This window comes from Drosophila pseudoobscura, chromosome X, assembly GCF_009870125.1.
Source record: "Drosophila pseudoobscura strain MV-25-SWS-2005 chromosome X, UCI_Dpse_MV25, whole genome shotgun sequence".
NCBI classification, from domain to species: Eukaryota; Metazoa; Arthropoda; class Insecta; order Diptera; family Drosophilidae; genus Drosophila; species Drosophila pseudoobscura.
Window position 1 is genome coordinate 26,593,769 of NC_046683.1, and position 13,990 is coordinate 26,607,758.

The window sequence follows — 13,990 nt, forward strand, 5'->3', positions numbered from 1 at the left end:
CCTCTTGCTTCCCCCCAATCTGGAAGGAATCGTTTATAATTCCTCTCCATAAAAAAGGTAGCAAGTCTGATGCAAAAAATTATAGAGGTATAGCAAAGTTATCCGCTATTCCCAAATTGTTTGAGAAGGTTTTAACTCCGCACTTGCAACATCTCTGCAAGTCACTTATATCTCCAACTCAGCACGGATTTATAAGGCGGCGATCAACCACCACGAACTTGTTAGAGTTTACCTCTTTCATTATTAAAGGCTTTCAAGGTAACTTACAGACGGATGTTATTTACACCGACTTTAGTAAAGCAAACTTGACCTTTTAGGGTTTCCGCCCAACCTCCTGAGATGGATTTCTAGCTATCTTTGTTCTAGGTCTCAAAGAGTCCTCTTCAAAAACTCCCTCTCTTTACCAGTAAAGGTTTCTTCGGGAGTACCACAGGGCAGCCATCTAGGCCCCTTACTCTTCACACTTTTTATTAATGACTTGCCTTCGGTATTAACATACTCCCGAGTACTTATGTATGCGGATGATGTTAAACTCTGTGTCCAGTACAAGGACATTTCATTTCATTCTCGCTTGCAATCCGATCTCAATAGCTTTCAGTCATGGTGTTGTGCAAACTTGTTACACCTTAATGCCTCGAAATGCAAAGTTATGACATTTCATCGTTCTAGCCCTTTGTTGGCTCCCTACACCCTATTTGGGGGTTCTCTTGAGAGAATTACCCTGGTGGATGATCTGGGTGTTATGTTAGATCCCAAGTTAAAGTTTTCCGAACACATTTCTACCATGGTAAATAAGGCCATGGGCGTGCTTGGGTTTATAACGAGGTGGTCAAAGGAATTTGACGACCCCTATATAACAAAGACTCTCTATACCTCGCTTGTTCGTCCGATCTTAGAATACGGCTCCTGTGTATGGTGCCCTCAGTACAAAGTACACCAGGACCGTATAGAATCAGTACAGAAAAACTTTTTACTCTTTGCTCTGCGGGGCCTTAACTGGGATGCGGGTGTAAGACTCCCATCTTACTCTAGTAGACTATTATTACTAAACCTCCCATCCTTAGTTAACCGTAGAAAAATGCTTGGTGTGATATTTATGCACAACTTGATCAGGGGTGACATAGACAGCCCTGATCTGTTGAGCCGCATAAACTTCACGATTCCTATTAGACTGACTAGAAACTTTATACCGTTGTTCCTTCCACTTTGTAGATCGAATTATTCCTTGCATGAACCGTTTAGGGCCTTATGCTCGGACTATAATTCCCTCTACCATATTATATCCTCCACTAATTCTCTTCCTCTTATTAAATTACTAATCCTTACACACCTTTCTAGTAATTAGTAATTGTAGTGGTATTTGTATTTTGTATTTTATTGCATGCTTAATTTCTTAATAAGTTTAGTGCTAATTTTCCTCGAAGGTTATTCTAATATCTATCTTTCTTGCATGCTCGCGTTTGGTTCGGCTACGCACCGCGCGTCATGCGGCAGCGCCCCTCGGTCGGTTGGGCGGGAGGAGGGCTGCGTTTTGCCTGGGATCCGCGCGTAACAGCCTTCTGCTGGTGTCACACGGGCCACTTGACGGTGCAGTAATTGCATCGCCTCTTGTTAGATGCAGTCATTGCATGTCAACGTCCAATATATAGAGCCTGGATTTATTAAAATGAGTATTGGGGTTTATTAGATTTGTGGTAAAAGTGGATGTGTATAAGGCCTAGTGCTCAAAGACTATAAGAGCTGGAGCAACGATGTTTTGGATCCAGATTTTTGTAATATGTCACTGCTACAAGAATATTTCAAAACTTTGTCCCGCCCACTTCCGCCCCCACAAAAGGCGAAAATCTGTGGCATCCACTATTGCGACGATACGGGAAAACTAAAAACGCAGAATCATAGAAGATGGCTATATCTTCTAGAGTCCAAAGCTGAACCAGATCGTATAATTATTATAGCCATTATCAAGAAAACAATTTCATTCTTTCTCGCTCTGTCTCTCTCTAACACACAGGTTTCATGAAAAATATGAGTTCAAGGATCTCAGAACCCATAAGAGCTAGAGCAACCAAATTTGGTATCAACAATCCTAATATATCGGACCGAGACGAGTTTGTTTCAAAATTTCGGCACACCCCCTTCCGCCCCCGCAAAGAATGAAAATCTGGGGATATTCACAAATCTCAGAGACTATTAAGGCTAGAGTAACCAAATTTTGGTATCCACATCTGTTAGATCTCACTATAAAACGTATATCTCAAAATATCGCCCCACTCCCTTCCGCCCCCACAAAGGACGAAAATCTGTTGCATCCACAATATTGCAGATTCGAGAAAACTAAAAACGCACAATCATAGATAACGACCATATCTATCAGATTGCTGAATCTGGATCAGATCAGATAATTTTTGTCGCCAAAAGGAACAAATCAATTTGCACTGGCTACACAGCGCCCGACGTCACGCTCAGACTGATTTTCTGTCTCTCTCTCACGCACTCTTTGTCGTGTCGTTTAATATTAGCGGCGTCTGCCGGAGGAGAGCCATACTGACTTAGTATCGGGTATAATTGTGGAGTTGCGGTGTCCGCAGCAAATCACAACGTTCCCCCTCGTTTTTTAAGTATAACAAATACTTGGAGAACCAGGGAGGCTTCGACAATACAGGTACAGTGATATGTGGAACAAATGTATTAAGGGCGGAGTAAATAGAGCTATAAAACGAGTTAACAGTTGCGTCTATGTTCGGTAGTGAATAAAGCAATGACCAATCAACACGCGAGAGATGTAGATCTAAATCGATAAAGGTTGTTTTGCGAAAACACTTTTTGTGGCAATGAGCCATGGAACTGTCAGCACAACCAGATCGGGTACACTCAAAGGATATCGACAGAGTTGGATGGTTAGGATCTTCAGGAAATGATATTGGGCTTGCTCTGGATACCGTAGCAAGAGAAGCATCATTAACAAACATGAGGTCAAGAAGTCTGTCCCTAATGTTTTTAACGGAATTGATTTGGACAAGGGAAATATCCGTTAGCCCATTGATAAAGTAATTGTGGCAATTGGGAAACACGAGGTTAGCGTCATCGCAAGGCAGCCAAGAAAGAAATGGGAGGTTAAAGTCCCCCATGACAATAGTTTGATCATTGCAACCTAATGCAGATACGACAGTATTAATTGCTGAGAGATGGTTTTAGTAAACCCCAGAATCAGACCTGGGAGGAATGTACAGGTTAACATAGAAAAATGCCGAACCAACACGAACTTTGACTGCAACAAATTCAATTCCATGGATGTTATTGAATGGGAATAACTCAGATGAAAAATTAAATTTGACTTGCATTAAAAATCCACCAGAAAAAGAAAAGTCCATTCTATAAATAGTGTTTGTCAATGAAAATTTCATGATCTTTGATAGAAGAACTAAGCCAGGTTTCGACAAAAGCGATGGCATCGAAATCAAAAGAAGCACGGTTTGTATGAATTTGACGCAATTTGCCCAACAAACTACGAACATTCTGATAGTGAATAGGAAAATGGTACATCAGTTTTTTGGAGCAGTTTAGTTTAGTTTAGAGGAAACATGTTGTTTATCATCCTCCGTTGTAGCCCCAGGACTAAAACGGGAAATAAAATATTGCTTTCCGAGAGACCCCTGCTCTAAATTGAAGTCCCGAGTGAGATCGTGATGGTGGAGCCACTCCTAAAAGAGCAGGCTGGAGCAGGAATTGGCAAGACATCACAAGCAACCAACACACACTAGGAGCACTCACCACGTCGGTAGTGATGGCAGCAGAAACTGCTAGGATGGGAACTTGGATGTTCGAAGGAAGCACATGGCTCAGTGTAAACAACACCGGAGCAGCCGTTGGCGGATTTACAGATAACTGCGAGGCATGACCAAATGGAATAACAAATGCTTTCGATGGATGATGGTGGGAGGCAGGCAGTATGCAAGAGATTGGTTTCATTATGCGGAATTTTCCGTCTAGGCGATTCGCTCAAGAGTTTAAGCCACGAAAGCCACGAGTCACGAAATTGTTTCCGGACATCCAGAAACCCAGTTCGAGTCTGTCTCATGAATGTGCGCATTTCGGGCTCAAACTCCCGACAAGCCAGACATGACCAAGACAGGCCCATACGTTTCGAGACCAGCCAAAATATCCGCCACCAGCACATTTTATGTGGGCAAAATTGTCGCACAGCCAGCACCTAAGGAATGAATCAAGAATGATTACACCACCGAATTCACATTTCTTTGCACTGCAAACAATTTCCATTATTGACAGCAGTAGAATCAGGTACATTAGGTACAAAATTATGTGGCACTTCGTAGTCAAAACAGCACTTTCCAAGTTTTCTTCTCACTAAAAATAAAACATTACAGAAGAATGTTATTGGTTCTTCATGGTTCGTATTAGTTTCATGGAATTACTTAGAAATCTAATAAGGCTTTGTTAATATATATATTAATATACTTGTTTATTTTAACTTTTCATCTGCACGCACTCGTCGCTTAGAAAACTGATCTCAACTAAGATAGAGACAAGCAAAGAGCGCAAAAATAAGTAAATGACGCCATTGCAATATTCAGCTTTTTCGTTCCCTCTTCTGTACTCATTGCGATAGCATTTGCAGTGCAACAGGTGCCAGCTAAAGAAATCAGCTGTTTTCACCAGAATCTTTGAAGAATTAAGCCTCCAAAGTCTAGTGCTGTCGCTGAAATTTTCTCTCTTTATTAAATGAATATCGCTATATTTGCATTCCATTTCTGAATATTTTCAACTTTAAGTTCATCCAAAGTGTAGCTAATTCCATTCTTCTTAACGCACAAGATTTTGTTGACGGAAAAAGGTTAACCTGTTTTAGAATTTCTATATTATCTGGTAAGCTGGAAAATATTGTTAAAAAATAATGATGAACTGGCCACATTTTCTAACTTTCTATGTAACCGGTGGGAAAAAAGTGTAATCGGCAGCACGGCCCGTCGTTTTCTTTGAAGGAATGTATTAGTAAATGTGTGATGGACATATGACATTAGACTTTGTTAACTGACTAACTTCAAAAACAGAGATAGCTCTCTGAGAAAAACATGCAGTTGGAGCGAGATGTAGTATAAGCGGAAGCTTGACTTCCTAGCAGATTCTTTGTGAAGACATCGATTCTATTTTTGGAAAAGACTATAAGAGGCAGCATTTTTTCTATTATGAGGATAAAACTTGCAAACAATTTTTTTTTAAACAGTTCTTTACGTTAGTTTTGCCTTTGTGCATGCTTCGCGAAGTGGATTTTCAGTTGATTCTCGTTTGAAGCAAGAGATCTTCTTTAAATACTGAAATTGTTAATAAACTTTGAATTGCCCGAAAGAAGGAGTCCCTTGTGTAATAAAAGAAATGAATTGAAAAACAACAAAATTTTTATTTTTATCAACATTTTTAGTCAAAAATCAAAAGAAAAAAAATCAGTTCTGAGAAAATCTATCTACTTTCTAGTTGAGCTGGAAGCATCGCCTGCGGCAGAGCTTATTGATTGTAATACTTTTACTACCAATTTTGCTAGCTGGCTGGGTGTTTGTATTGAAATTCGTCAAATATGTTTTATTATAATGTGTAATGTCATAACACCATTACTGAAGATTTCTGTGGCACAAGCTTTTAGGGCGAAATGGAAATCGTTAGTAGATTTATACATAGATTTATGTCACACCCCTGTATGTATCACTCCAAATGCACAGCCTGTATTGAGGCAACCCTTAAAACCATTGGCGGAAACACAAATTTAAACTACATACATACATATACTCGTACATACATCGGAAAAATAGTCTGTCTCTATGCGCAATCCGAGTCAACGCGAACCAAACGAGCTTACCCAAGCGGTTGGTGTATAAATATGTATAGCTGAACAGGATTTTGGAGGATGCTCACACGCAGTACTTAAATCCCAAACGTAGACCAAAACAGAAGTGGATACGAGAAATTAAGGTAGGAACGGAAATAAACAATACGAGTGTATGTATGTTGTGTGTCTGATATTTATTTTTGTTAATATTGGTTCATACATACATGTATCGATATTTGCGAGTGTATATTTACATATATACATGGTACATGTGTTGTACAAGTTTATATGTACTTATACATACTTGTATATACTTATATAGTATATACTGTATGGTTATACTTATTTGTATAAATTTTCTTGTGATTTTGTGTGTGTATTATAAGGAAGCAAGATTAATTTATATACATACATATGTACGTATACAAATTTCCGCCTTCACTTCAAAGCTCTATGCTTTTACATACTACTATACTACTATTTCGCGCGTTATTCTATAAAAACTATTCTTTACAAAACGCTTGACTTATTATAAATCAAAAAGTTTACCTGATATGAATGATAAAGCAATAAATGCATCGTTGGGTCGACGCAGTCAAGCTTGTTGTACCATACCCACATACATACATATACCAAACTTTTTCCTTCTCAAAGGACGTCGAAATGTAAACAAATCATTCAATACATTTTCACAGTTTAAGCCTAGTCGTTATATTACAAACGACAGAGTGTGAAAAACAGGTGTGGTGAATGATTTATGGTGAAAATGGATGTAACGTCCAGAAGGAAGCGTTCCCGACCACATAAGGTATATATGTACATATATTCTTGATCAGCATCAATAGCCGAGTCGATTGAGCCCTGTCTGTCTGTCCATCTGTCCGTCCCTATAAGCGCCTAGAGCTTAAAAACTATAAGAGACATACCTATACCTATACCGACACATACCTATGATATAATATGATACCTATTTCAAAATTTCGCCCACCCCCTTCCGCCCCCTCAAAGGACGAAAATCTGTGGCATCCACAGATCACAGAGACTTAAGGCTAGAGAAACCAAATTTAGTCTCCACACTGCTGTTAGATTTCACTGTTAAAACTGTATTTCAAAACTTTGACCCGCCGAAGCAGCAGTATACGAATTTTTAGTGCAGTGGCAGAAGAAGTGAGGAATCGACTCATCCTCATCCATTCTTCCTTGTCTCGTCACTTGTGAGGGATTGACAGTCTGGAGTCGTGTGTGCCAGTTTGCGGGGTCCCGCGATGGCTCAAGTAACTGCAGAGCACTGTACTCTGCTGATTCTATATAGCTCTGCGGAGCACTTTTTTGATCGACGTGGCCATATCGATCCCAAGGTATTGCAGATGATGTTATGCTGGGATCGCTCGAAAATGTCGTACTTGAGAAGCATCGCTTCGCTACTTGCTCCTTCTCTGATAGGATAGGAATGTTAGTGCCCTATCTGAATAGTTCTTCGGCAGCATTATTTACTTCGTGGTCCGAAGACCTATATTAGGAAGAGGTGTTACTGGTCTGCGATATCGTTCAGAGACCTACGGCAGTCATTTAAAGTCGTTTATTTTGTCGATATTGAGCCTAAAGCTTAAATTGCTGCTTGGCTGTCCGAGAAGACGCAAACTACAATAGAAATGGCCGCTTTGATTGCTTCAACCTCCGCTTGGCTAATACTACGATGATCCGGGAGCCTGGAGCAGTAACTGATGTTGAGCTTGTTTTAATAGACTCCACCACTCACGTGGCCGTCTAGCTTTGAGCCATCAGTGTGGAGGTGGACCGCACTTGCAGGTCCCAATTCGCCCATCTCCCAGTCCCCCCCAATTGGGATTGATACCTGGAAAGGCATCGAGAGGTGATTACTAGGAATACAGTAATCTGTCCTCTCTGGTAATTACGGGAGTCTCGTCAGGATTCCCAAACGCAGATGTTTTCCACAGTCTGGCTTCTCTCATTCTTAGCACTAGTTCCATTTTAGATGGGTTAGCACCTAGGCCGCATTTGTCTGCACATTTTGACAGGGATGATACCAATTGTTCTAGCAGATTTGCAGGGCCTAAAGCCATTGATTGACATGAAATGTTTTTCTGACTTATCAGGTTCAGGATAGACCTTGAGGCAACAGAAGGAGGTGCGAAGTAATTAGGTATGTTTACATCGCAGCCAAAAATGGCTTGAGAAGTTATAGCGACTCGTTGCTGGCTATACAAGACTGTTCGGCTTTGTTCAGGAAGCCCAAAGTGGGTGTTGTCTTCGAGAGATCTCTGCGCAAGCACGAAGCTCCTGAGTTACTCTCGATTTTGCTGCAGAACTACCGCCATGATGCGCGTTTATCTTTCCTAAGTTATTTGTTATATGTTGACGAGTCTCTGGCGTTCCGCCTTTCGCAAGGCTTTCCGGAGTTCCTCTAGCTTCGGAATCCACCATTCTGGTTTAATCGAGGATTAAACGTGTGCCTCATTGCAGGCGTCGAAAAATATTTTTAAAGATGGGTCGTGGTCTCCCGTGAAATCTTCTCCTTAGGGGGGACTCAGGGAGAATGCGGCCCATGTGAACAGCATACCTACTCCAGTTTGTCCGCCTAAGGTTCACGAATTAAAATAGATTCGGTAGGGAGAAAAAAACCTTATATAGGCATAAATCTTCTCTGTGGCAGACTAAAGTTTTAATTATTTCAAACATTAACAAAAAAATTAGCATTGCTAATATACACGTTTTTTTATACCCGATACTCAAAATGAGTATAGGGGTATTTTTGTAAAATCCTCGATACGAGATCCACTTCTTGATTGTCGTTTTGATTTCGTCGACCCGCAAACGACGTCTCTTCTTGGTGATCGGAGACGAGGTAACGCTGCCCTAGCATGAAACGAAGAACTCTCACTCTATTTGTGGTTTAACCCTTAGAAAACCGTCCAAGCCGCCCCCAATACTGGGACCAGTACTAGAAACCAAAGGATGTGCCCTGTGAATGTTCTGTGAATAAATAAAGTGTGCGTTATGGTACATGTATGGTCGAAAGGAGCTAGCAACGGTGATATGATTATTCTGAGGTCTCTGGCAACGGAAAGCCGACATATTTTAGAGATCGATCGTTTGTATACGCCTGATGCTGTTTTAACGGTTGCGACTCTGACTAAACTGTCAGCTCCAGGGTGCACTTCTATTATCCTTCCCAGTTTCCACTCGTTGGGTGGCAGTCGGTCATCCTTGACAATTACTAGATCGCTGACTTGTAAATTGTCGGTTTCATGTCGCCATTTTGGACGGGCTTGAAGATGTGATAGCCAATCCGAAGTGCAACGCTTCCAAAATTGCCGGATCATTTTCTGTCCTTCCAGAAATTGGACTATGAGTGGAACATCCCTTGTCGTTAGATCCGGCGGAGCTAATAATGAATCTCCAATAAGAAAATGTGCCGGGTTGAGGACAGCTAGGTCCTCTGGCTCAGCGCTTAGTGGACATAATGGCCTGGAATTTAAACAGGCTTCAATTTGTGTTAGCACGGTAGCAAGTTGTTCGTAGGTCATTTTATATCCTGAAAAGGCTCGATAGAGATGGGTTTCGACAGACTTTACATTTGCCTCCCAAAGGCCTCCAAAATTAGGACTATGAGGTGGATTAAAATGCCATTGGACGTGTCGGGCCGCTAAAGCAGGTATTGCAGTTGTGGGTAGCTCTCGTTTCAAATGTGTTTGCCAGGTTTGGAGAGCCCGGTCGGCACCAATGAAGTTTGTGCCGCAGTCGCTATACATGTGTTGACAGTGGCCCCGACGCGCGATGAAACGTTGTAGAGCCATAAGAAAGTGTTCGGTGGTTAAGCCCGTGACCGCTTCAAGATGAAATGCCTTTGTAGCCAAACAGATGAAAACTGCGATATACGCCTTGTAGTTGTTGTGTCCACGGAATCTGGATGCTTGAATTTCGAACGCGCCTGTATAGTCAACTCCGGTGGCGATGAATGCACGAGTTGGATGAGTTTGGTCGGTGACGAAAACATTGTCGAAGAATGCTTGTATCGAATAGTGGGCAGAGTTAATTCAGTGCCGCCGTGGAGTGCGAGACGATGGGCATTACGCACGATGAGATCGGTAAAATGATGATGATTGGGAATGATCATGGTTGTCGCTGGCTTATTGGAAGGTGCATTGCATTTCCGAGTCGCCCTCTGACTCGTAGAATTTGTTGGTCATCTAGAAATGGCCCGATAGTGCCTTGTTTCCCTTCAACCTCAATATTTCTATCGCGTAGACCTCCTGTTGAATGCTGCGAACGAGATGAATTAACGTTGTCGAGCTCCTGCACACTCAGTGGACCAGACAGTTTGTCCCCTTTGGCTTGAATGTTATGTATAAACCGTAGAACATATTCCATAACTGACATTAACCTGTCGTATGAGGAAGAGTTTTGAATGACGGTTTCTGGAGCCTCCGAGACTTGCACAGCATTTTGGAACAAAACTGATGGTTTCTCCTCGATTATAGTCCTGTCGATGTCTTGACTAGAAACTCCGTTTGACGGCCATTGACTTTCCGGCTGCTGTAGCCATGATGGTCCAGACCACCACAATGGACGTACTGCTAACTCTTGTGGTGTTAAGCCACGAGTTGCGCAGTCCGCTGGGTTTACCGCAGTAGGTACATGTCTCCACTGAGTTGATGTACTGTGCTCCAAAATCTGCCCAACGTGGTTTGACACAAAGGTTTGCCATCGGTGGGGATCTCCATTTATCAAAAACAAAACGATAGTAGCATCTGACCAATAAAAGGTTGCTGTGCGAAGTTGGTCCAGGATCCATTTTGCAAGTTTAACTGCCAGCAGCGCACCCGAAAGTTCGATTTGTGGACTTTTGATCGATTTCGTGGGCGTGACTCGACTACGTGCAGCTAGCAAATGAGTTTGAATCTTCCGTTTGGTAGTTCGGCACGAATATATGCACGTGCTGAATACGCCAGTGATGATCAATCGCAGAAAACATGTAGCTGTAATGACGCAAGCTCGTGGATGTTGAAGCGCAGCCATCGTGGTACTTGAATTTGCTCGACATATGGTAAGTTCTGTATGAATCCCTGCCATCTATCAAGCAGTTCGGTTGGCCGGGTTCATCCCAGTCCAGTTGTGCTGGGCTGCCATCGTTGCGTTTGATGCGGGCCATCCATGTGTCCCTGAGTATCGCGGTCATGACACAGGGCGTGATGAAACCTAAGGGGTCGTACAGTCGGGCGACTGTAGAAAGTAATGAACGTTTAGTATGTGCGTGACTGATTTCAAAATTTACCTTGAACCCAAAATAGTCTTGATGTGACCTAAGGTTTGGTACTCAAACTCTGATAATGTCTTTCGAGACAAATGATCGAGAGGTATGTCTTTTAGCAGAGAAGCGTCATTCGCAGACCACTTTCGAAGTTCCATTCTTGCTGATCGTAAGGCTCCGATCAATTGATTTTGAATTTCTAATGCTCCTTCGCGAGTGCAAGATCCGCTTTGGACGTCATTAACGTATATTTCGTGTCGGAGGACCCTTTCCGCGAGTGGGTATCGGTCGCGTTCATCCTGTGCCAGTTGATGTATGACGCGAATAGCTGTGTAAGGAGCTGAAGTGGTTCCAAACGTAACTGTGTTGAGATAATACTCAGCTACCTGGTTGTGTTCGCCATGCCAAAAGATGCGTTGATATTGCGAATCCTCTGCATTCATGTCAATGCATGTAAACATCTTCTGAATGTCGGCAGCAAAAACAAAACGATGGAGGCGCCAATTCAGGACCACGCCGGCTAGATCGTTTTGGAGCGGTGGTCCGGTGCATAGGACGCCATTGAGCGATTTTCCGTTTGACGTTTTACAGGAGGCGTCAACCTTAGAAGTGACACTTTCCTCCTTGAATACTGCGGCAATGTGCAACATGTGGACTCGATTCCATTCTTCTTGCTAATGATGCAATGCTGCTGCTCCTTGGTTGTTACTTTGGTCACCTGGCCTAGTTGAAAGTACTCATCCATGACCTCCGAATATTTGGCTTGCAGCTCCGGCGTTGGAATCTTCATTGAAGCATTTGGAATAGATTAATTGCGATTTGACGTGATTTTCGTAGCACCTATGAAGGGGCAAACAAACGCTTAAGTGGTAACCGTACCAAATACTTGCCGTTCCGTTGACGGATGTGAGTTTGTTTAAAATGCTCCTCGCACCATCGCTCTTCTGGTGTGAGCTGTTTTGCAGAACCGTGATGCTCCATTTCAAAGAATTTCTGGACTAGATTCTCTAGCCTGTTATGGTGACATCTAATGGTGACAGCGTGTGGAAGTGGCTCGACCAAAAACTATCCAGCCAAGCTGGGTGTGCTGTGCAATTGGTTGATTCTCCTTTCCTCTGCGGATATCTGAAAGCAGGATCTGTGGGATTACGTCCGCTCCCAGCAGAAGATCAATCCGTTGTGATTTGTAGATCCTGGGATCGGCGAGTTCTATTCCGTTCAAATGAGGACATTGTTGCAATTTGATGGATTGTGACGGTAATTGCGATGTAAGCATTTTATTTATAAACGCAGTATCAATGATAGTACAAAACTGTGAAGTACAAGAACGTAATGACAATTCTGTAGTGTAGGTACACCTGTTCTTGGCGGTGGTCCCAACTCCAGCAATTTCTGCTGAAATTGGATGCCGCTTGAGGTTAAGAGCCTGCACTGTGTGCTCTGTAATGAGGGTACCACAGGTTATTGGCCAGTGTGGGGGTTGTGGATTGTGACCAGGGCAGTGGCCAGAAGGACAGTGCTGGGTCTGTGATGCGTTGCCGTAGCGGAGACTAGTTGCGCAGAGTGTGTTCTCACAGACGAGTCGGTCGCTGCAGACTGTGTATGACCACCGGAACTAGTGTTGGGACCCACTGGGAGAGGCTGTGCAGTCCTAGCGTAGAGTTGCGTAGGTGTAGCCCTGCCAGACGAGTCGCTCGTTGTATACTGCCAGGAGTTACCGGAACGAGCGCTATGGAAGGCTGCGTGAGGGTGTAGCCACCTGAGCAGGAGTTGGGAAATGCAGCAGTGTATGGTGTCTTTGACCACACTGCGTGCAGTTCCTTTTACTGGTACATTTTGAAAGTCCATGGGAACGGCTCAGACAGTTGAGGCATGCCTTTGCCTGATCGACGATGGCTTTCCTTGCAAAGCAGTCCTTGGACAGAAGGTCCGGGCAATGCCGAAGATTGTGACTGTCGCTACAGTGCGGGCAGCGAGTGTGTTCGGCAACCGCAGTCTTGGCGTGGAAACTGTTGCCCTTGTATGTTACGTTGCCAACTGACTTCTTCGGGTGCTTTTGGTTGACAGGCTGCGGCACAGGTGTCCGCGTCGTGGAGTGGACTCGATTTTCGAACACATCGATGCTAACGAGACGGTCGTTGAGAAATGATTGCAGCTGAGAAAATGTGGCAAGATCGGCAGAGCTACCGAGATGGAGCTTCCAAGCTTGCAGTGTCGTGCTTGACAGTCTGGAAGTAAGATGATGAGCCATCCAATGCGGAACATCTAGATTCTTGAAAGCATTGAGACAAACCGTCGCAACATTAAGCATATGTTTTATATCAGCAGACTGCTCCTTTGTCAACTGTGGCAAGTCATACAAACCGTTCATATGGTACATAAACTGCAGCCTTTTTTTGTCGTATCGCTTGAGGACGAGACTCCAAGCTGTTGTATAGTTATTTCCCGCAAGCGCCATCTGCTGAGTATCTTCGTCGCGATCCGAGGGAAGAGCTTGCTTTAGAAAATGAAACCTTTGAACGTCGGACAGTTTCTGGTTGTTATGGATGAGTTGAACAAATAAATCGTGAAATGCCGGCCAATCCACAAACTTGCCTGTAAATGTCGATACAGGTACTTTGGGCAATTGCACTGATGATACAGATGTATTTGCTGGCTCTGGATTCTGCTGTACCGGTGGTGCTCTTGGACATACATTTTCGTAGGCCTCTGATATGATGCTGAATGCCATTGTATAGTCTTCATCAAAGCGAAAGGCCACTTCGCTGGACACATAACTATGCGTACTTGGACATAGAAGTATTAGTAAACGGTGGTGATTTTGCTCAAATTCACCTAAGAACCGTTACAAATTTTGTAAGCGCGTGTGAAAATAAGCT

The 13,990-nt window shown here is 43.1% G+C and overlaps 2 protein-coding genes across 8 annotated transcripts in view; one reads left to right on the top strand and one right to left on the bottom strand.

Moving 5' to 3' along the window:
* Positions 1-5,637: 5,637 nt before the first annotated feature.
* The window catches only part of Lcch3 (Ligand-gated chloride channel homolog 3), a 423,845-nt gene continuing 415,492 nt past the window's right edge, over positions 5,638-13,990 (top strand). For 3 of the 4 annotated variants that reach the window (XM_033383165.1, XM_033383166.1, XM_033383169.1), the window contains exon 1: positions 5,640-5,982. The gene's annotated coding sequence lies outside the window, so the exon portion shown is untranslated. Of the gene's footprint in view, positions 5,983-13,990 lie in introns of all 4 variants that reach the window. The other variant, XM_033383167.1, reaches the window with a different exon arrangement.
* LOC117184639 (uncharacterized) lies at positions 8,430-12,028 on the bottom strand. Of its 4 annotated transcripts, none has more exons than XM_033383171.1 (3): positions 11,498-12,028; positions 11,136-11,439; positions 8,430-11,059 (listed from the first exon to the last, which is right to left on the bottom strand). In XM_033383171.1, exon 3 carries the CDS (start codon positions 10,931-10,933, stop codon positions 9,974-9,976), a length of 960 nt encoding a protein of 319 aa, XP_033239062.1. In that variant the 5' UTR covers positions 10,934-11,059; positions 11,136-11,439; positions 11,498-12,028; the 3' UTR covers positions 8,430-9,973. The 4 variants fall into 4 exon arrangements, with proteins under 4 accessions (XP_033239062.1, XP_033239061.1, XP_033239064.1 ...); XM_033383170.1 differs by having other exon boundaries at positions 8,430-11,083; XM_033383173.1 differs by having other exon boundaries at positions 8,436-11,059; positions 11,136-12,026.